The following is a 25,373-nucleotide window of genomic DNA, read 5'->3' as shown; positions in this document are numbered from 1 at the left end:
ACAAATTGTTCATTAATTCCTTTATTATGTAATCAGATTTTTTGCCATAAGATTTAATTTCTCTTAAGATACAATAATTGGGATGAAACAATTAATTTCAAAAGTGGGTAATTAAGTTTGTTTTTGTAGGGGCAATTTACATTTAAATACTAATTTAACCTTTGAATACATATACACTCTTTCTCTCTCATATAAACATCAGCATTCTTGTCAAGACTGTATGACCCGCAGTTCTAAACTTGTTAACTTATGTTAAAAGGTTACAATAAATATAATATTAGGTAACAAACAATAATGCTAATCTTTAATGAATATTGATAAATAACTTAAAATACAATTTTTTTTTATTGGATAAAAATGGTTTTATTAAATTTGATAAGTCAGGATATAAAAAAATGTGCTTTCAGAAATGAAATAATTTGGCATGTTCTACAAACTACTAATGACAACGAGTAACACGTTTACTGTTCATCTACTAACCATATACCTACTCTAGAACCTAAACATTTTTAATATAATTTCCCTACCTTTTGGTATTTACTGCCTGTATATGATGTTCAATTTTGCTTCTTGTAGTTTCTCTTATGTATGGAAATTGAAATTTTCCATGTGCTGCCAGCATCCCATGACACCGAGTGCTTGGTCATAACTAATATATTTTTTTTGACCAATTTTATTGATACATATTAGATAATGAAATATAATTTAAAATTATTTCCCCTTACAAAATTAGAAATATTTTATTTATGTTGTGTTTTCATTTGTATTCTCTGATGTTACTACTTAATAACTTTCTTTTAACTAATAAAACTTACATAAAATTAAATAAAAACTAGAAAACTCCCTATTTATACAACCCCTCCTGCCACTCAGTTTCATATTTTTACAGTTTCTGATATTTGTCAAAACAACCTGGACAAAGTAATATGTCAATTATCTCTCTTTGTTATTTGAGTGGCAGACTCTACATCTTTTCTGCTTCAATCTGCCATGGTCATTCTGTTCATCATGATATATATTGCATGTTTCTGGGCCAGCTTTGGATTTTTGGCCGGTTAACATTTTTCCAGGTGGATGAGACAGGAATCAGATGGTTTTTCTCTCGCAGTGATAATAAGACATCAGCTGGTTTCCTCTCTCAACCGCTTTCATATGAGTACTGTACTGCATCACTGGCAGAGGTGTTTTCTGTATTCGACCTCTTTTATCAATCATCTCAACATCTCATTTTCAAATTCTGTTGATATATATGAGTTACTTCCTTTTACCTTTCCAGGCTCCAATTATAACCCCCATCATTGCACCGAGCTACAGTCTTTCCTTTACCCAATTTTGCCGATACAATATCCACCAGTGAGCACATTTGATTACTTCTAGTAATAAAATAGCTACAAGTTTTAATGAATAGCCTACATTTAGTGTATTCCGCATTAAGTACATTACCACTTCTAAAACATAACCTTTCCCTGCTGTTATGTCAGTTTTGTCTCCATAACAATGAAAACATAAAATCATTCCGTCTGGCTCACTCAAGGTATATATTTTTAAACCATATTTACGCATCTCTTTCCTTTAATGTATTACCTAAATAGTAACTGCCCACATCAAAGCACCATCTCTTCATATAAATAAAGTTGTTTGGCAGCTGATATATAAAAATCATTTTTGAATTAAAACTGTCTTCTACAGCCTGTAATTTGTAGGTGCAGCTATTTTTTTCAGCTGTTTTTGAGCCAGAAGAAAAATACAAACACCTAAGAATTAATAAAAAGTGGTCACGACTCATACAGGCTCTGAAACCAGATAAGCCAAACAACCAGTGTGTCTTCCAATAATCATGCAAACGGGGTAGATTGATTGTTCCCATATGCAACACAAGAGCTAAGAAGGTTTTTGGTTCAACTGATAGTGATTTCCGACTAATGCGGGAATTTTCTCGTGTATTTTCCTGTAAAAATATCTTTTCTGTGTTGCGATTCATTTTGTTTATAATCATTTCCAAATAAACAATATCTACAAGTATATTATAAAAATCAATAGGGCAATTACTGGGTACTGGCACAGTCAATCTACTATTACTGGTATATGCAATGTGTTTCAAGCCAGAAATTTTGGTGGACCATGTTGGATTACAAGCAATATTATCATCATCAAACTCAGGCTTGGAACTGCACTTTTCAGACAGTCAAACTTGTTTTCACTTTCACACAATAAGTAGTCTTGCCTTGCTCTTGAAGTTGAGCCGCTATAATAGTAATAAACTAATATTAAAATTACACTACATAAACTATTAAAAGAACTAAAATTTTCAAAGAAATAACAGAAAAAGAAATAATAATGCATAACTCTCACGACAATTTCTGGGGTGCTGGTGTTACATAAGCACAAGCGCTGTGATCCAGGAACAACAGGTTTATACACAACAATACATCTATGTGTAACACTCACAACATACAAAATGCACACCACAAGAACTGACTGAAGACTGAGACACATAAAAATGAATGGTGGGATGGGCCACAGGCATCACTTGAGCATCCTCCAAAGGATGACATCCTCCCATGTGACACTAACAGCAGATTCACAGTTAATGTGTTAAAAGTGTGAAATTTTAGAATGCTCTGTAAAGAAAGGCAACCTTCAAAGGGTTTTAATACAACTTATTTTTACGTAATACATATTTATATTTTACGCATTAATTTTTGTTTCTGCAGATTGTAACTTCTTAAAAGTTTGGTTATTTATTTTTTCATAAAAAATTTTTATACAAAGATTAGAAGTTTCAAGATTCAGTGTTTGAGTTATGTTGTGTTACCCTAAAATGGTTTTAGATGGAATAAATTTCAATATAAAAAAATGGTTACAGGTTTATGTATTACAAAGTCAGTTACAAAATAAATCAATTTTCCTTGCTAATATTAATAAAAACAATAAAATAACAAATATTCTATTTAACTGGTATGATTAGATAAAAAAAAACACACACAGCACAATAATAATGATAATAAACACAATTTATAAGATAAAACTATTTTTCTTCAAAAAATTGATGACAAAAATGTAAAAATTATAAATTTCATTCACAATGTTTCAATTCCTCCAGCCCTTCAGGTATTTTTAGTAAATGTTCAGTAAAATTATACTGTCCAACTAATATCAAACAAATTATGAAATGAAAGGTCTAGGTTTTGAAGCTGTAAAACCTGAAAATAAAAAAGCCATTATAATATTGCTTGCAATAAAATTTAATCAAACAATAAAACAAAGTAGCATTGCAGTTTTTAATTAAATTTCTTAAGTAAAAAATTCATTTTTATGAATTCAGCTCATAGATACACAAACCAACATGTTCATATTTTTATTTCCTTGTACGAAGTAAAGGAAGTATTGTGATCATGAAAAATTTCAGATTTCATCTCATTTTTTTCTTTTTTTTTAACTTTTTTTACTTCCTTGTACAAAATAAAGGAAGTATTGTGATCGCCAAACATTTTAGTTTTCATATTTCAATGGAAATATCCATTCTGACCATCCCTCAATCCATTTTGACTAGTTTTGGCATGACTGTACATACATATGTATCTTGCATAACTCAAAAACCATCAGCCGTAGGATGTTGAAATTTTGGATTTAGCACTGTTGTAACATCTAGTTGTGCAATTTTAATTAATGAAATATTTGGATCTTGAAGAAAATTCGAACTGATATGCCAGTTCGAATTAGACTTCAACTCCTTTTGTTGTTTTTTTATTTATTTATTTAACTTTTTTTTTAATTTAAATATATTGATTTAATAATTATTAACCAGTGATTGTAAATCTTTTTTACAATAAAAAATATTCAATAATAACAATTAAAAAAAAATGAAAAAAAAATCAGAAGTTGTTAGTGAAATAAAATTTTATGTACTTTTAAAAATGTGTATAAATTTAATAGGCATACAAAGAAGTCATGTGGTGTCCACATCAGGTTTTTATTTACTTATTCGCTCTACATGTGGACACCAACTTACAAATTGGAAAAAATTATACCATAAGAAAAAAATATATTTTTTATTAGGATGATGGATATGAAATGGCAAAGAAACATTAGCATCCTTTTAGAAATTTAACCCAGAATCAGTTAAATCAGAAGCCATTACAAGCTAGCTCCAGTTTAATTAACTTTCCAGATATTTGTAAATAACCTTTCAACAGATCTTTACAGAACTACGATGCATTTCATTCATCAGTAATGATAATAGATGTTAAATTATTTTCAATGAACTAAGTACCAGGTCACCATGCTTTAAAATCTGGTTGATGACTGAAGAAGTTTTGCCACACACAGTGCACATGAATGACATAGGACTGGCCAAAGATGGATTTTCTTTGGTTTTGTGTTTTTTTTTTTGTTTTTTTATTAAACTAATTGGTATTAATTGCTTAAACATGCTTGAACACTTTAATTTTACAATTACATGAAGATAGTATAAAAAATATATTGTTTAATATGATAATGCATTATTTTACTGTGAGTTCACCTCTACCTCATTTGTACTATAACAACTTAAGACTGAAAATGATAAAAGAAATCCTAACTTAACACAGTAATCAGGTAGGTACAGATACATACAGTAATCAGATTGCATTTACTACTTTTCAATAATATTAAAAGTGTTATAAAAATATGTTGTTTTATAAAAGTGGTATAATTTAAAAGTTTTTTCTCCTCGAATTCTAGAAGAGATATGGGATTGGGCAATATCATTTTTGTTTGTAATCATTAATATAGAATTGACTGGTAGATTTCATGAAAAAATTGGCTAATCAAGTGAACAGAGCAATTTTATGCTAAACCCAAAAAGGACATTTAACTTTAAACCCAAAAAAGACATTTTTTATTAAAAACAGACATAAGTAGAACCCTGTTTATGTCACCTAAGGTACTAAGCAATTGCTAGAATGAAAAAAATGTTGCATATTATAGGGAGTAAAAAATCATTATAAAATACAAAAAAAAATTAAAAATACAATGTATTATGCCATTTTAAATGACTGTAAATAAAGGGAAAAATATTTAATTCTACTTATGTGATTTTAATGAATGAAACATTTGATTAATTATTGATGAAGAGATAAACAACATAAATTCAAAACACCAAACTGATGCAAAAAAATAAAACAAATTATTATTTTTTAAATAAAAGGTTCATAATATACGCAGGTGCAGAACATACTATACAGTGCTGTATAACTGTATAATAGCTTGAAAAAACATTATATACTAAGCTTTTTATCTCAGTTACAGCCAATTAGAATTATAAAAAAGTAACTACATAAAATAATTTATTGAATGGAAAGTCCTTAATTTTTTTGTTTTAAATCCTTGACTTATCCACTATTCTCTCCACTTCTTTGCCCATAAAATATCCATAAGCATTGAATTCGAGTGCTGTTCTAAATAACGTAGAACAATATCAAACACTTGCTTGGTGTCTATGTGAGAAATCTTGGTAACCTTGGGTCGTCTTCATAATCATCTTCCTCATTGTTCAGATCATGTTGTGCAACTGTTGCAATTTTTTTATCGTTGTTCAATTCTTCATTAGCCTCATCAACATCACGTTCAGCAAGCAACCCATTCTATTATGTCATTGTGTTAAATATCAGGCTGTATAGCTTGTAAATCTTGTACCAGTGCCTTTATGTCATCAACACAGACTTCAATTTCTGTGGAAATATGTTTTTTTGCTTTATACTTGGCCCTCAATTCCCCCATGATTTTTTTAAAGTTGTTTCAGTCATTTCCTTCTAGGCTTCTACAACTATGTACCCGTCTTTAAAGTTTATTTCTTCCATTGAAAAAAAATTTTTATTTTTGATTGTATCTTTTTTCCAGCCATGTGATCATGCATGCCATGCAATACATAGGTTGGATAAGAGGTGTAACATTAGCTGATATAAATATTGGTTTAATTTCTTTTTTTTGTAATTAATTTTCATTTGGGTAACTTGGTGCATTATCCACAAGAAAACGTTTTTAGTGGAAGAATTTTTGATATAAATTCTTTTCAACTTACAGTACAAATTCATTCTAAAACCAGTTCTTAAAAAGATTGCAATCCATCCAGGCAGAATCCTGGTTATGATAATAAACAGACAGTGAAGATAAGTTTAGATTCTTAAATGCTGCAGGCTTTTTGGACTTCCCAATAACAAATGGCAGTTTATGACTTCCACCAGTGTTGCTGCATAAAGCATTTGTAATATTTTTCTTTGCCAACTTAGCAGAAGTAACATTTTAAAATGTTGATGCAAGAGTTCTTTTTGAGAGCATTTTATAATTTAACCCTGTCTCATCCAATACTGTACAGTTGGTCGGGTTTTGAATTGTTATTTTCAACTAGTTTTTTTAAAATTTGACCACAAATTCATTTGCAGCGGCATTATTGACTGACAATTTTTCTCCAACAATGGCAACTTGTAGCACAATTCCATGGTGCTTCTTCCATCTGTGAAACCTTCCCTCACTTGCTGTGAATTTTTCATCTTTCCCTACCAGTTTCTTATACAGAACCCTTGCTTTTTCTTTAGTAATGGGTTCAGATAAAGGGTTCCTTTAAGTTGAAGTCACGTTCAACTCTTTAAGAGCTCCAATTTAGGCTTTCTCAGCATTTTTTGGTATTTTAACACTTCTTTTCCTTTAATGGTCAGTATATGTGCTTCAAGGCCCTTTCTTTTTTTTTTTTTTTTTGTTGTTTGTGGGCGAAAAACACCTGGGCGTTATCAGGCCCTTTCTGTTTTTCTGCAATCTTTAAATGTGATAATTCTAACTGCCAATTCTAAAGAAAGTTTTTGCACAGACTCACTTTTATCAAGTCATTCAAGCACTTAAAGATTCTGTTGCAGTGAACACACTAAGTGTTTTTGTTTTTGAGTAGCCATTAGTGAACGTACACACAATAAACAATAACAGATTCAATAGCCTGCTCACAAAATTCACGGCAACAATGACACCCTCAATATGCTTATGCGGTAACAAACACACACTTCTGTACTGGCTAAATTAAGAGACATTTTTATTCAATGTAATGAAGACAGTACAGTAGTACAGTATCTACTCCCCCCACCCATTATATGACACAATCAGTTAAGGTGATTCAACACAAGGACAAATTTAAATATGCACATATATATATTGAGCTACAATACTGCACTATGTTGGTCAGATATACCAAGGAGTTTGTTAAACAGAAACCGGATTTAGGGGATATGGGGAGTAAAAGTAAAGTATGATAGGGTGTCATCACTAAGATGATTGATATTACATATGAGTTAGTGCATGTTGCTGGAATGCCGTTGTTGACAGTTCAAATGTTAATTACATTATTATAGAATAGTTCAGATATTATCTTCATGCCAATAATTAATTTATTACATAACTTTTAATTTAATTTTATCATAAAGTTAAGTAGTTATAAATTATAAAATTAAAAATAATTACCTTTGTATTGACATCATAATTAAATCTATCCAATATTTTTTCATTAACTTTTACAGACTTAACAATTTCAGAGATTCCAACAACTGTAACTGAGCCTAGAACTGGCTGTTTATCATAACCCCAGTGTAAAATTTTACTTTCTAGTTTTTTATTAGATAACTTGAATTCAACATGATTATACAGTTTTTTTTCAAATGTATCTGTAAACATATGACAAACGTTTAAATACAACTACAAAAAAATTAATCATACCATGATTTACATCTTTTTGACTGACTTAAATGTTTTGACTTATTTAACTGGAAAAAATTTGTATTATGACAGTTATAATTTTTGAGGTAACCAATTTTAGATGGTAATGTTATCAAAATATAAATTAATTAGTTACTCATAAACGACTAATTTATCTCATAAGGTTGAAAATTAAATAAGAAAAATAGAGTATTATCATTAAAAGTTTAAGTTATTATTTGATTTTATTTTCATTTTAAGGTAAAATTTATCAAGATTTTTACCAATGTGAAAGCTAGTTTTTTTTTTTTTTTTTTTAAATCAGGTAGATTCAACAAAAATCCTAGCTCTGGGAGAAATCTAGGTCAGACATTGGTAAATGTTTTTTAAACTTTCACCTTAATTAAAGTAGACTGTAGTTACTTTAACTGCAGAAAATGTATTCTAAAAGACTTAAATTACACACTCATACACGGGCTGTTTTTTTTCCAACCTCTGATCGTGCATCTAAGTAAACAAGAAATAGGCAGGAGCCAGGTCTGCACATCGTGCAATTGCACCGTCCCCCTATCACAACCTCTGCCATTGCCGCCGGCTCCATTGCATCAGTCTGAGCAGAGCTATGGGCAATTGAACATGGTCGCTACGATCGATGCTCCCGCCAATTGTGAGTTGCAAAGTGTGATATGTTTTCTGCAAGCAGAAGGAGTAGCACTGCTGAAATCCATTGTATAATGAACCTTGGGTATGATGAAAATTTTATGAGTGATGTTAGTATATGAGAATGGTATAGAATACAGGTCGACAACCTTTTGCTAACAGTATGCCGATTAAGGGTTTAAAATCATTCGATGTGCCAACAACATTTGTATTTTTATAAAAGTCAAGGTCAATAAACCTGTTCTACAATATATTTTATAGAGTAATATAATACAATAATATTTAAACCGCATTGAAAGAAATAAACTTTTTTTTAAAGTTTTTTAAGTTTTATTATAAATGGGAGCCTTGCCCTTGCATGGTCTTAGCCGGTTGCTCAATATTGGCAACATACTTTGTTAGTTTGAGTTTTACACAATTTTCTAAATGTTCAGGTGTTAGGAAACTTTATTGTGGACTTTACACTTCTTTCATGTGGGAGAAAATTTGCTCACAGGAATAAGTTGAACCAAAATCTGAAAGAACAGCAAAAGCAATTTTCTTCAAAGAGATGGAAGATCTCAGAAGACATGTCCAACAGTTGAGAATAGTGGCAGACTCTTCTAAATTTTCATCTTCCAGAGACTTCCTTAGTTAAACTAATTTTGATATCCATAATTCTGAAGACCTAAATTCAACCTGTTGCATTTCAAATTCATCAATATCCATCCAACTAAAAAGTTGCAATAGGGTAGTTGTCAAATCAAGAAAATCAGGCTTAATGAGGTATGAAAATAAGGGTCTATGAATGTGGAAATCTTGACTTCATTTATCAAATTCTGCTTTCGGTATTTTGATGTACTCCTGAAGTTCATCTATGTTTACTTCAAATTGATTTGAATAATTCTTCACATTTGGGAAGTACTTGAATTGTTTTGATGTTGTCGTGTGAAAAAATGTTAAGTTTCATTAAAAATGCTTTCCAATAGCAGAAAAGATCAAATACTGTACGACCCTGTTCTCGTAATTTCAAATTCAGCTCATTTAAATGTGTATTTATGTCAGTCAGAAACATCAACTTTAACAACCAGTTTTCATCTTTCAATTCAGGAAAATGCTGCTGTTTTCCATCAAGAAACACCTTAGTAGCTTTAAAACAACAGACAAATCTAGTTAAAACTTTAGCTCTCAAAGATTATCTAGTGCCAGTCGTTTCATTTTTGGTATATCCCCTACAGCCTACATTCCTAATAATTTGTTTTAAATATTCCAAACATTGCCCAATTTTTTCTATCTACCTGTCCCTCCAATATCAAAGCTGCCATATTTAACACAAACATTACTCTGAATCGCCTCAATCGTTTTGGCAATTATGTTGAAAAATAAGTTAGATACTATTCAACTTTTAGTAACAAAATCATTTTGTTATATGAATGTGTCTTTTTTATAGCACATCGGAGGTTGAAAAAACCAGCTCTTGTACTTATGTACAAAAGAAATATTAATACATGTGAAATCTTGACAGCAATAAAAATATAAAAATTAGAAATTCTATTGATTTTTACAATGAATTTACAGAATAAAAGTTAAATATATAAAATGCTCAATATTAATGAATAGTTTTTTAATTACAAAAGGTTCAACACATTAAACCTAAGAGTACTAAGATCCTAGAGTAGGACCAAAATTTAATACGTTTTCGCCCAATTATTTAATAATAAAGATAATCCAGGAAATACAGTTTTCTTGCTTCTGTTACCAGTGAAAAGGGAAGCACATATAATGAGATATACAATGAATAATGGGTAGTAAATACTTATTTAATGATAATACTACTACCTTTGCAATTATCATTAAAGGTTAACACAATAGCTAACAAACACAACATTTGAAATGATTTAAAAAAATACATTTCTGATAAAGCCAACAAACAATTTTTTTTTTTTAAACTAAGAAATTTCAATGTAGTTCTAAATAATCAAAAATTTGAGGCCTATACTCAATTGTTACCAAATTAAGAAAGTAATTTGCAATTTTTATTTCACATTTATTACATGTAATAGAGTAAAATTTTATCTCATTTCATTAGTAAGGTCATAGCAGATATGTTTAAATAAACAAACTGTTTTGTTTCTTAAACAGAAAAATCTTTTCTTTACATACCAAAAACATCAGAGATGTAGAAAAATTCATTTTAATGAAAAACCATAAAAACAATAGTCGGCAGTGTTTCTTGTTAATAATGGGTACATACAAGCAGATTGTAGGAATACAGCAATTTGTTACTGTCTTTGATGATCTATTAGGTAGCATAGAACTGTTATTTTAAATTTTTAAGTTGCCTTACATCTGTCATAATTATGAGGCATGTTTATAAAGTAAGGTCCTTCTTGAATAAAAAAAAAAAAATATATATACAAACTTATAATTATGCATAAAAATTACATTTATTTACTTCTTTTAGATATAACTATCTTCAACACATAGTGTTTCACTAGCCTCTTCATTCCATCTTCAAGAAATTCTGCTGCCAATGACTTAAAACCTAAGTTTAGTTTACATAAATCATTTTTCAGTTCGTTATACATTATAATTGTTAAACCACTGTAATGCAAACTACTATTAAAGGTGAAGAAAAAACATAATCACTAGGAGCTAATCAGGGTTACAGGGTGGATGATTGAAGATTTTTCAACAAAATGTTTCTAATTGCCTCACTGTCCAACCATGAATGTTTATTCTCCCTTCTTGAAATAAATAGCAACATTCTTACTTTAGTATTTACTCATAATATTTGGCCTGTAAATGGCACAAATTTGCTTGTGAATGTTGGCTACAGAACTGTTTTTTCTAACATTAAAAATCAGATTACTCCTTGTATTCATACTTGATGGGGGTCATGAATTGTAGCACTCATAATAAATGGATAAATGCAAACAATAATAATAAAATTACTTAACTATTGATGCTAACAGTTGACAATTCATTGAAAAAAATCATCTGTTTTCATTTTGTATAAAGGTGGCAAACCCAAAATGGACCTGCAGAATTTGATTTACATATTTTTCATGATCTATTATGTACATTAAGTTTACATAATTCCCACGATTTATGTACGTTTGACTGAAAAATTAGGCTACATAAAATTGTGTGCCAGATGGGTGCCAAAGATGTTAATCATACACACACGGAAAAACATATTGCTGCAGAAAGTGAACTTTTGCAGCTTTATGAAAATGGAAGAGCTGAATTTTCTGATTGCACTGATACTGGAGATGAAAGTTGGATTTCTTATTCAAATATCAGACAAAGTAGCAGTCACTGCAATGGTGACATTCATCATCTTCTAGATCGAAGAAGTTCAAACAAGAATGTTCAGTAAAGAAGCTTATTGACTACTGCTTTTTTCAGAAAAAGGATGTCTTGCTTGTCGAATCTAGCGATTGTTTAACCTTTTCAGGACTGGTGTCGTGCTTATATGACTGCAGTAAATTGTCTGCACAGACTACAGTCGCATAAACTCATTTTAGGAATTTATCATTTGAGTACTATCATGTTAACGGGACTAATACAATTCTTTCACTGATTTGTCCTGCCCTCTATTGGCTCTAAAATGAACTATTTTCTCTAATGATAGGTAGCAACTAAGAGCTGGAAATAAAGAGAATAAAATCATGTTAACAACGTTCTAAAACTAGGTTTTGTAAGTTTTGTTAAACTTTGTTAGTAACATTGCCTATTTGTTGCATTCATATCCAGAATTTAATTCTTCTTGTTACGTGGACAAATCACAGAATTTATATAATACGGGTGAAATAATTGAAATTTTACTAAATGAAGAATCAGGTGATGAATGTGAAAGCTAATGTTCTAGTCTGAACATGAAGTAGGATTTATAGTATGTAAGTCCTGAAAAACATTCACTTGTGTGAATGTCAATAAGTATTGCAAAACATTAAAAATTCTTAGAAGAGCTGTAAAAAAAAACAAGTAGGATGCCACAAGAGTTTGTTTTTGCATGACAATGCCTGCCACATACAACAAATTGGATAGTGAGACAATTAGAAAAATGTAAATCATCCACCTTTAGCCCTGACTAGTCTCAGTAATTATTTTGATTTTTATCATAAAAACAATCAAGATTCATACACTTTCATTGTAAAATGCATGCTAAAAATTCCTTTAGAATAAATGTTCTACCTACTTAAAGATTCACCATCATCCCAATATAATGATCCAGAAGCACTATTTTCCTGATCTGGTGCAACAATTAAATCCATCTTGTTTCTGCGACTACAAAAAAAACAACATATTAGTAGGTGTTGCACAACTTTTAACTTACTACAGAAAAAAATATTATATTCATTTATTGCAGTTGCATTTAACATAATTGAACTGAACATTCTCTCTGAAGTTGTAATTTGTAAGACATATATTTAAACCAATTCAGTATTCAAATTTTGAAATTATATTAACATAATGCAAACTCATTGAATTTGTTATTTGATTGTATTTTATCATGCTTCATCTACATCAGATGTGAGAATGTTTTTTCCCCATCACAATATTTTAAAAATGAAAATTAATATAAATTTGTGTTATAGGGTTAGATGAACTAGAAATATGCAAATTCTATTAATACATAAAATGTAATACTATATTATAGAATGTAACTTGAAAAATGTATTGAGCTGCAACACCTACCACTGGTTAACATGGTTAAGGCCTGTGTGACTCATAAATGTGTCAACATTTAATAAATTAGATTATCATAATTCCAGAACTACATCCATATCTGAACAAAATAAAACTATAATTCAGAAAACACGACTACATTTATGACCAACAAATATTTCTACTTTTCTTTATTTATTATTTTTTTTATGCAAAATATAATTATACTGCATTAAATATGTTATCTGACATATGTTTTTAGCATAATTAAAATCAAAACTGTTATTTAAAACCACTGTTCTACTTACCTAGCAAGTGTTGTTGACGCAGGATCTTGTGTTGGAATTATAGATCCACCTCGAAGTAGTAGAGGAATCTGAAAATCTGGAGCCGATAATATTTCATATGATCCATTAGTTATTATTGGTTGCTTAGTGTAATAATTATACCAAATACCCTTCGGTAAATAAACATTCACGGTTGTTTTATTCTAAAAAAAAATTAAAAAAATTATTACCTTGCATAAAATACTCTTTTCCCTTATTTACAAAGTAACTAAAAAGAAATTGGCACAACTAAGTACTAAATAAATGACAGTAAAGATTAGTGAATGCAAGATACGAGTGCTCAACAAATGTGATGTAATCTTGATTTTTACCAATTGCTACTTTAATTTTAAAGGGGTTAAGAATATACTGGTTGCAGCATATACATTACAATTAGTGCCAAGTGAGACAACAATTATGCTTGCCATCATATGTCACACATATGAGTCATAATGTTACACCACAGAACAATGCATTTTCATTCATGAACATTATTTTGCTTTGTCACCATACACGGTCATTCAAGAAAGACTTGCAGTCAAGTTTCCTGACTCTCTGCTATTTAATAAGGGCACCATTAAATGTATTATCAATAAATTTTGAGGTTACACCATTAAAAATTATACATAAAAGTAAATCACCAAAAACCTATGTTCATAAAAAAGTGCCTTACAGAGAGGTCTAGTAAGTAAGTGCAATGTGGTCTTAAAACATTAAAGTTTATCTAATGTAAAAAATAACTTTATTTATCGTAATGTAAAAAATATTATAAAAAAACAAAAAAAACAAAATATAAATAATAACTAACTTCTACTGCACAAAATAATTGCAGAAATTGAAGCCTCCCAACAATTCAACACATCTCCATTTCTATGAATGGTTTACTATTTTGTTCAGGTCAGAGTTTATACCTTGGATAATACTTTCTTTTCTGATGCCTAGTTCTGAGGGATGTCAGTGCACATTAATAGAATAGAGAAAAAAATCTCATTATATTAGATCTGTGGGTTTAAATGAAATGGGTTCCAAGACAGTTGACTCAAGATCATAAGACATCCAGATTTGTATTTGTTCTGAACTCAAAGAACAGATTGAAGTGAAAAGTATCTTATTTTTATTTTTTAAGCAGAAGATTATCTTTTTAAATTATTTTCTTAAGTTTTTTATATTTATTTCTGTAAATAATAATTGGTGAATTAGTCTTGTCTGATTTTAATAAAATTAAATCATTATTAATATTATTATACATATTTATTTATTATTATAGATTATTATTAGATTACATTTTCTAAATATTTTTTTTATATTATGATTAAAAGAACATATATATATATATATTATGATTTCTAGATCATTAGATCATATAATAAACTTTGATGAAACATGGATACACCATTTCGAGCCTGAATCCAAAAGGCAAAGTTTTGAGTGGAAATATCCAGATTTTCCCACCAAAAAAAATTTGCAAAACTCACATGTCAGCTGGTAAAGTGATGTTAATGGTCTTTGGGGACTTGCAAAACCCAATCTTTACTGTCTATTCAGAAGAACAATGTACCGTGAACAGTACAATTCTCGCATGCTCCAACAGAAAGCAAGACCTGCAATAAGGTGAAAACATCAGGGCACTCTCCCAAAAGGTGTGATTCTCTTACATGACATTGCGCGCCCCCACATCGCTCAGAGAACGGGAGAAGTGCTCAAGAAGTTGGGTTGGGAGGTGTTGCCACGTTCTCCTTACAGCCCAGAACTCGCCGCATGTGATTTCATTTGTTCGGTCCGCTCAAAGACTTTTTACGCAGAAAGAAGATCAACAACAATGAAGTGGTCAAAAAAGCGATACCTGAGTGGTTCAAACAGCAAGGTGAAGACTTCTATACTGTGGGAATCATAAAGCTCACAGAATGGTAGGAAAAGTGTCTAAATGTTGCTGGCGACTATAAATCCAGTGATTTTGGGGGGGGGAAGTGATGGTATATATAATCTTGGGTGATAATAACTTTGATTAACCAATTTAATAATCAATATTTTATAATCCTAATTAAATATCTCAGTTTATATTTAGATAAATCTTTTACAATCCTTAAATATTTATTTCAGTCTTATTTTTAAAAAATTTTTTACCTAAGTTCTTTATATTTATTTCCATACCTAATATAATTGGTGTATTAGTTTTGTAAGATTTTAATAATATTAAATCATTATTAATATTAGATTATGTTTTCTTATATTTTTTTTAATATAATGATTAATAATTATATTTCTTATTTGATCCTTATCTAAAATATCCATTCTTTCAATATTATATCCAGTATCAATTTAATGTTCTTAATTATATTATACTAGTTACAATCTTTTAATTTAAATTTTAAAGCATTTCTTTATTATCAAAAGATATGTTAGTAAAGTTTATCATAGCAGTAAAATTTATCGTAATGTAAAAAATATTATAAAAAAATATATATAAATAATAAATAAATGTCCTAAAACTACATATTAATTGGTCTTCTTATTTGTATCAGATAATTAGAAAAATACGCTTAGTTGAAATAATCATAGAAATAAATAATACTTGCTTCAAACAGTATTGGTGCAATCAGTAATGATGAGCCCCAGAGAAACTGTTGATACTGAGAATAAGTTTGCTTATCTTCAGGAAATCTATCAACAAAAGAAAAAAGTCAATAAATTTCCAATTAAAAAAAGAAAAGAAAAAATATTGTCTTATGAACAGTAAAAAAAAGTCATGATATGTAAACATGTACACAAATGTTCAGTTGAATTTTTTACTTTTAATAGCGTACTTGATTTTTGGTAAAAAAAAAACAGGAATAGTACATTTATTATAACTGCTTTGTATTGCTAATTACAATATATTCTAATTAGAATTAACCTGTAATCTACATATTAACAGATTACAAAATTACTTTATCTAATTATATTTTTCTGTACTCTATTATTAAACTTAAGATTTTCTGTAAAACATCAGCATTATTAAAAATAAGCTAAAATTGAATGAGGTTCAATACTATAAAGTATGAAAAGCAATTAAAAGATTTCATTACAAGTAATGATTAACTAATTTAAAATATATTATTAAGCTAAAAAATAATATTTTTTTTTTATAATGTCTTTTATTTAAATATAAGTTTATATACTTAAATAACACTATTACTTTGATCTATGTAATTTCATAAGAAAGCGTCAAATTAAATTTAAAAAAAACTACTTCGACTTCCCATATCTGAAGAACTGTCTTGCAGGTTAGAGATTGTCTTCAAATGATGAAGTCAAAGCTGAGACAACCACTTATTTTGCAAAGCTGAATGAACATTATTTAGAGGGTACTGAAAAGTTGGAAAGTTGGTACTTTCCAACTTTTCAGTACCTAATTCTCAGTCTTAATATACTGAATTGCAAAATGACTGCATTGAAAAAAATAAAAAAATTCTGAAATTTCTTCTATTTTCTTCATAGAACTTTCTAAATGGTTTTTGCACCTTAATTTTAAATCCTTCCCACTTAATTTCAAACAAACTTTAACATAAAATTCTAACATACAGGGCTTTTTTTCATAATCTAATTATAGTATTTTTTATAATAACAAAATGAACATTATCAGATCGTTATTTGTTTTATCAACTTAGCACCCTTCATATGGAGTAATTTTTATTTTACAGTATAAACAGATTAATAAGAATCATGTCTAAAAATTATTTCATTAGCATTTCACTAACAAATTCTACACATACTGCCTAGGATTTAGATTGCTAGGTCATTCTATTCAAAAGAATAAGAAATATGAATCATTTACCACAACCATTTCTCAAATTTTATGTGAAATCTGCCTACACATTTATCTAGAATGTGCAAATCTCTACTACAAGATAGAACCTGTTAATGATAAATATTCTACATTACACTTGGTACAAATATTGGTTATACATATTTTAGTTCTAGAATCCAGATATGATTTAGATTGGCATTTCTCCTTTTATCTCATTCATACCTTGTTAAGTTATGATCAATTTAGCAGGTTAATCAATTAATCAATTATAAATTCATCATCAACGTTCTAATTTCTTTAGAAACAAAAAAAAAATTAATAATTTCACCCAAAAGTAAAATAGATTGAACTATTACTTGATCTATGTTACTTAAAGCAGATTTGAAAAATAAAAATGGAGGTTAGTTAGTCATCATTTTAAGTTAAAATAGAAAATGTTTTGGACAGTAAGAAATTTTTAGTGGTGTATATAATTGTAACACTTTAAGTTGAAGAATAACATCTTGCATTTATAGATCTTTCACATTTTGATAGTATAAGAGTATTAATATCTTTCACAAACAATTATGCATCATTTTTTATGTGTGGTACCATTTAATTTTTATTACATAAAAATGAAAAAAACATGAGCATTTTTTCTCAGTTTAATGATTATACTTTACAACAACATTGTGCAAATAAAAATGAATATTATTATTCATGTTGAAGATAAAATAAACATAACAGAACTGTCTATGTATACAGATTGTATCACAAAGTTCTCTTGGGACTTTCATAAACAATTCTACTCATGAAAATAATGGAAAAAGTTCATATACACATATCTCCTAAAATGCAACATTTGTGAGTTATGACTAGTGAAAGATTTTGCTCAGATTTCAGCTACCCTGGTGAAATGAGGTCATACTGAAATTTTTATGACATTAATTAAGGAGCAAAATTAGTGATTTCTTATGGTTTTTGACCTGAAAAATCTAATTAAAATAAATCCCAGAACCATATCTGTAGTAGTTTTTGGGAAATCTGGGAGTGAAAACCAATAAATTGGGATAAAAATCCTATTTTTTATGTCTGACAAATAATAACTTTATTAAATGGATAACAAACATATAAAACTTGTAGAGAATTTATTTTGGAACAAAATGGTGTAAGATAAGGTGAATAAAACAAAGAAAACCTAGAAAAATTCAAATTTTATTTAGAGACAGTACATGACCAAAGTGCATCATACATATCAGTTTATAATATATGTTCAAAAATGAGCCCGCCATTTTCAATATACTTCTTGGCACTCTTCTATACTGCTTTTGTTGATCTTTTTAGTTCTGTTGAAGAAAAAAAAGGGAAAGGGAAATCATCATTTCCCATCATCATTTACGATAAGAATAAAACTTGTTTTATTTAAGTGTAATCCAAACCATTGAATGCAAAATTCCAATCTGCTTGGAAAGACGTGTACTGATACCTGGTCTGCACTGATCTGCATTGACAATAACTTCATAAATAACAGTGTCATGTTGGACAGATCATTTGTAGCTGGTACAAATACTAGGTAGTGAACCTGTTTTCCAAATATTGCAAAACGTCATGCTAATTGTTTTGGGATCTGGAAAACATATTTCATATTCTACTACAACAGCTGTAGCATAACAATGGCAATGCTGTATGGGTGTGTGTAATGACACACACCCAAAATGAATACCATACCAGCATATTCCTCTGTTGTAAATAAGTACAGCATTACTTCAATGGCAAACCGATCACGTCTAAACTAAAATTCAAGAAAACCTTCAATGACAGCACAGTTCACAGTACCTGATATACTTAACGTACCTTACAAAATTATTTAAACACTGATACAATATTGCACATTGTTAAACAGCTATGGTTATTCAATTACCAGCTTTGAAATAACAATTTTTCAAATAATTTATTGTATTTTTGTTGTTAATAAAAAATTATTATCCAAGTAATTTTTATTTTACAATTACTGTGTAATTTCCATTTTTTTTTAATTTTTTAACAAGTTTTAATAATAAATTTTGTTTTTACAAATTTTTCACATCAACAAAAAAGAATTTGGTTTTTGTTTACATTAAATAACCACTTGCTTGACAAATGTCGGAATGTACCGTTTCTAAACAAAATTTGAATTTTTCTGTTTTATTCAACTTATCTTACACCATTCTGTTCAGAATTAAATTCTCTATAAGTTTTTTTTTTTTAAATTTATGTATTTATTACCCACTTAACAGAAATACTGCATATCAAACATAAAAACCCCAATTTATTGGTTTTCATGCCAGATTTCTCAGAATTTAGGGATTTCTTCCAGAACCATGTTCTGGGACCTATTTTATTCAATATTTCAGGTCATAAACCAAACTATAAGAAATCATTAATTCCACCTCTTAACGCCATACAAAATTTCAGTCCAACCTCATTTTACCAGGTTAACTCATTTCATTCAACAACTCGTAAATGAAGCATTTTATTACACATGTCTAAAAGAATTTTTTCCATTATTTTTATGAGTACAGTAGGTTACAAAAGTCCCAGGATAACTATGCGATACATCATGTATGAATCAGCCCATAATATATATTAAATTACATTAACGTACATCTAAGATATATTTCAGCTACATGTATATCACAATAACATCTTAATAAAATACCCTAACAACATACTCACTCAAAGAAAACAGGGCGTGCTACAGTTGATCCTGTTGTATTTGCTTGCCAAAAAAGAGTGTAAAGATAGGGCAATAAAGTATATCGTACATTCAGAGCTTTCTTGGCAACAGAATAAACTTCTGGACCAAGGGTAAATGGATCTTGTACCTTAGAACACAGAAAAAATAAATTTTAATTCAAATTTAGATGAAAATATAAAAATAATTTAACAATATACTCAACTAAGTTTTTAACTTTTTAAAGAACTATACATGTACCAGTGAATGGAATTAACTTTTATGAATTTAAAATTTACTAGAAAAAACAATACTTCTTTATAAATATTATGTTAACGGAAGAATTTTGAAAATTTATAAATTAAACTGTTGGGGAGAAGAACTAACATAAAAACATACATAAAACTTACACATAAAAAGAAAAAATTAACATAGTTCAATCATTTAAAGACCATATAAAACAACTAGAATGGAATAAAGTTATCAAATTCTAACTCAGGTAAAAGAAGCCACTTTTTAGCCACAAATAAATCATGTTCTTTATTTTCCTATTATTAAATTGAAGGTTTGTTAAGGGTTGCTTAAAACACTTCACTTATAATGCATTCATCAGAATCTACCTTGTACAAAATTAGTAGTTTTTTTATTTTCTAATATTGTGCTATTAGAAGTTACACTGAAAAAAAAACTGCAGTAAAATTAAGTAATGTTATAATTTATTAATGGGGTAAAAAACAACTTAATATGAATTAGATCTTGAAACATACATTCCCACTCAATTTATTTCAATACTAAAAATTTATCATAACATTATGTTAGGAGACCCAAACTTTGTTAAAAAGCAAAAAAAAATATATAAATAAGATAAAATTATATATATATATATATATATATATATATACAACCAGAGCAGTTTATTGATGAATAAGTACAGCTTTTTTGGTGTCATTCAGATCGTAATACATTTACACTAATTACAGTTATTCAAAGTGATACTGTTACCATGATGTCCAGTTACCAAACACTTAATTTGTTTAAAAAATAAAGTTGTATTGACTAAACAAAGTACATGATTCATTTCATCATGTTAAAAAAAAAAAATAGCTTATTCTTAAGCAAATTAGATTTTGATAATTGTATACTAACTACACTTTTAAGTGGTCCCATCATCATAGTGTGCAAGTTACATCATTAATATTAAATTACAGACAATTTATTTTATGTTAAATTTACAGCTACTTTCAACAATTTTATTTCCTAATATTCGTAGCTGTCTTATCAACTTGGTATACAAGATTTATTCAAAAAATAACTGAAAATTTTTAATTATGCGCCAACGGAGGTAATTAGTGATGTGCAGTTTCCAGCATTATTTTCCACATAACCTCTTCTGTAACCATATGTTCTTGGATTATAGATATCTTGCGCAGTGTATGTAAGTGTTAGTAATCATTTTTGTAATTTGCGATTTTCACAAGCAACAATACAATGTAAAGTTTTGTGTGAAACTCAGGAAAACTTTAACAGAAACGTTTCAACTTTTGGAACAAGGTTATGGAGATGGTGCTCTGGATCATACAAAGTGTTACGAATGGTTTTCATGATTTAAAAGTGGTTTTCAGTTAATTGAAGATGACCCTTGACTAGGAAGGCCTTTGATTTCAACTGATGACAGCCATGATCAGAAAATCAACGACCTGGAGTGTGCAAATCGCCGACTGACTATCACAGAACTTGCAAAGAGGTTAGCATCTCAATTGGATATTGCATGATCCAATTGAGATGCTAACCTCAATTTTTTTGACTGAAAAATTGAACATGCATCGAGTTGCAGCACAATTTGTTCCTTGTTCAATGACCGAACAGCAGAAAGTACATCAAGTGGACATTTGTAGGCAACTTCTTGGACAAGCCAATGATAATGAAACATCATGAAATGGATCATAACAGGAGATGAAAGTTGGGTTTACGGCTACAATATTAAGACAAAAGTTCAGTCATCACCATGGATTGGCAAAGGATCTTCACGCTACAAGAAAGCATATAAGTCTTGATCCAATATCAAAGGGATGCTCTCTGTTTTTTTCAATTTTCATGTAATTATGTATTTTGAATTCTTGCCTCAAGGTTAAACAATGAACCGTGTGTACTACCAAGGTGTTTTACAACAGTTATGTGAAAAAATCCACAAAAAGAGAACGGATTTGTGGCGAGACAACTCAAGGTTTCTTCACCATGACAATGCACTTGCTCGGTCAGCGTTGTCAGTTCGGCAGTTTTGTGCCAAAAATCAGATAACTGTACTCCCTCAGCCTCCCTACTCGCCAGAACTGACTTCTTGTGATTTTTTCTTATCTCCAAAATTAAAATCAGTGATGAAAGGATGCCATTCTGAGACTATTGAAGACATTAAAGCAAATTTGTCACGGACCTTAAAGACCATTTCAAATGAAGCTATCCAGGACTGCTTTGTGAAGTGGAAATACCACTGAGTAAAGTTTGTGAATAGGGGAGGGGAGTACACTTGAAGGGGACAAGAACCAACAATCTATAAAATTAATAATAAAGATTAAAAAAAAAAAATTGGTTATCTGAACAGACCTTGTATACTCCTTTTTACTTCCAACAAAAGATGTAAATAAATAAAACTGTTCATATTTTATGTGTTTTTTTTACCTATTTCATACATTACTTTCCTTATTATCTTTCTGGAATATAGCAAAAATATATAATATATATATATACGCGTATATATTATGTACAGTATTTATAAACTAAATGCTAACAATATTTAAAATAGTAAATTTAAATACATCTGCTCTGCCTTTATATCAACCTCTGAAAGGAGTTGAAGACATAATCAGGAATAATCTTACATAAATACACTAAAAAACAAATTAACATTTTGAAAAATTTAAAACACTACACGACAGATGACATAATTTTCAATTTCATTTGTGAAGTGCTATAGGTGTAATTGAATTACAGTTAGAATTTAGATTTCAATTTTAACAGTAAGATATATCCAAACATCAACTGTCAAGGCCTATGGGATAATTTCCAGATAATGTCAATGTTCATGGCCCTAAATATGTAAAAAAAAGCTTTGTAATTAACTAAAACATAAAAAATTATATATTACTTGTCAAAGTTTAAAAAGCCCAAACCCAAAGATATACAGTAGTTCTACCTGGGAAGTCTGAAGACTTTTTGGTACTGCTGCAAGTGGAGGAATTAATGTATCATGGCAGGGCATCATAGGTACTAAAAACCAGTCCGTGGTAAAGCAATTCATCCCTGAGCACTACTGAGCTTTCTAAAGTTTGAAGAGTAATAATTAACTATGTCTAACCCTAATAATAATAATAATTTTCTTTATTATTCTTAAATATTGTTTACATAGTCAAAACTATTCAACATCGAACATGGTTAAGGTACTTAAAACTATTTACTTTGTAGTTACATTCATGAAATAAATAAATATATACACAAAACATTATACAGTCTATGTATTACACTGGCACAACATATTGGTAACACAACATTCCATACTTATATAAAACATTTACAGATAAGTGATAATGAATTTAACAAATAACAAATAATTAGTATTTATTTATACAGACCATATTTATTTCACATTACTTTCACTTTAAGAAAATGAATTTAATAAGTAAGCATAAGCAAACATCTTCCATCATGTTTTACAGTTTTTCAATCTTCATAAGTGATAAATTGCTTTATTTATCAGGTAGATCTGATAAATCTGATCTGGAGGTAAGTCTCCAGATTTAAAAAAAATTATTTTTCCCCAGACATTTCTCTAATATAGACCAGTAATTTGTGGAAAAGTTTCTTATTTAGGTATAATGGGGGTCTTCTTTGCAACTAATAGATTATGTGTTTGAACTTTGTGCAGATCTGCTAAACTAGTATTATAATTGTGAATATCACAGTTCAAAGGTATATATATATATTTTTTTTTATAAAATATTTTTATATTATATATAATTTCATTTTTTATATTATATATATTTATTTTATATTATAATATATTTTATATATATATTTCTTACAAAATTACATTACAGGTTACCAACATGAGTTTAGGATATAAATTACAAACCCTGTGTAAGTAAAAGTATTTTTTCTCGGTGCAACTCTATAATCAGATATGGAGCACCTTATTTTATTGTGAATTAATTAATAAACAAAATCTCTTTCAAAAAAAATTTAACATTATTTGACGTTACATTCATAGTTATTTTGTTCTATTATAAATTAATTTCTAAAATTTTAAATTCTGAACTGTATCATGCTAGTAAATGTAATTTTACACGTACTATTCACATAATTAATTTTGTTCAGTATTTATTGTACATCAGAATATTATCTAGAATTACTTGAAGCATTTTTTTTTTTTAGTTCTAGTTTTTGATTTGATAATATATTGTTTAATTTTTACATTTCATTTTAGACTATTATAGACTTTCAAACTAATTCTGTGAGCTATTAATGAAAATACATCTGCTTATTATCAAGTGTTACAATTAGAATCTTTCAGTGTATTGTATTGTAATTATACTTGCTAATAAAGCCCATGATATTGAAATTAAGTGATTTAAGAGCAGTTTGTTGCTGCGTCGGAAGAAACGATCTCATAAAAATCTAATCATGACATATTTCTTATTACAATACAATTCATATTTGTCTTTTATTATTTTTCATAGTCCAATTTCTATTTAATAACCTGATGTCCCATGGTCTACATTAATCCAAATTAGTAAAACTCTAATGTAATTAAATATGTCATTTACGTTATAATAAAATAAATTATTCTCATAATTTATTATAATAAATGTATAACTGACCACAGTATCATCAGAATTATGATTTCTTGAAAATGGATAGAAAGCACCGAGTTGAGACCATCGCTGACAAAGAGGCACAGTTGTGTTATAATTGAATCCACAAATATCTGCTCCAACAAATGGTATCCCAAACAGACTGAAGCTTAGGACATCTATAATAAAAAAATTTATTATATGCTTTTTATTTTAGAATTCACTATAATGGGACTTCTTCCTTGAAAGGATGAATCCTATAGATTTGATAATATTATGCCACTAAATAATGTATAGTTACAGTTATGTTATGTAAAAGTGACTGAATGAAATGGTAATAGTGTTTACAATGCCCTTCTGTATAAAAAAACTTTGCAAAGACAGTTTCAAAACCAGATATTGGAATTGGTGTGCTTCAATATTTTCAATATTTTCACAAATCTTTTTTTAGTTTCTCAGCATTTTTTTATTACATATTTTTTTTGGAACTAAGCACTCTATATGCTTATACTTCAGGTACCCGGGTATATAAAAAATATCTTATTCATTTATTATGTAACTGCATATAATGCTGGTCATACCAGAAATGGTAGAATTATTTCATGGATAATGCAAAGGAAATGCTCCACTAGGATTTTTCTGGAAGGATCAACAGAAGCATGGTAACACCTTGGCTAGAAAAGCATTACAAAGTA

At 28.8% G+C, this 25,373-nt stretch overlaps 1 protein-coding gene across 1 annotated transcript in view; it reads right to left on the bottom strand.

The window, feature by feature from the left end:
* Nucleotides 1-2,823: 2,823 nt before the first annotated feature.
* Nucleotides 2,824-25,373, bottom strand: part of LOC142319656 (lysosomal alpha-glucosidase-like) — a 68,861-nt gene continuing 46,311 nt past the window's right edge. The window contains exons 13-19 of the mRNA XM_075357200.1: nt 24,706-24,857; nt 19,837-19,985; nt 15,932-16,016; nt 13,338-13,519; nt 12,560-12,648; nt 7,486-7,685; nt 2,824-3,203 (exon numbers count right to left, since the gene is read on the bottom strand). Of these exons, the coding sequence (XP_075213315.1) occupies nt 3,138-3,203; nt 7,486-7,685; nt 12,560-12,648; nt 13,338-13,519; nt 15,932-16,016; nt 19,837-19,985; nt 24,706-24,857 (923 nt within the window). The 3' untranslated portion in view covers nt 2,824-3,137. The remainder of the gene's footprint in view (nt 3,204-7,485; nt 7,686-12,559; nt 12,649-13,337; nt 13,520-15,931; nt 16,017-19,836; nt 19,986-24,705; nt 24,858-25,373) is intronic.

The sequence above is a fragment of the Lycorma delicatula genome, chromosome 2, assembly GCF_047948215.1.
Source record: "Lycorma delicatula isolate Av1 chromosome 2, ASM4794821v1, whole genome shotgun sequence".
NCBI lineage: Eukaryota > Metazoa > Arthropoda > Insecta > Hemiptera > Fulgoridae > Lycorma > Lycorma delicatula.
Note: the sequence above shows the minus strand (reverse complement) of the source record. Positions and strands in the feature narration are given on the sequence as shown.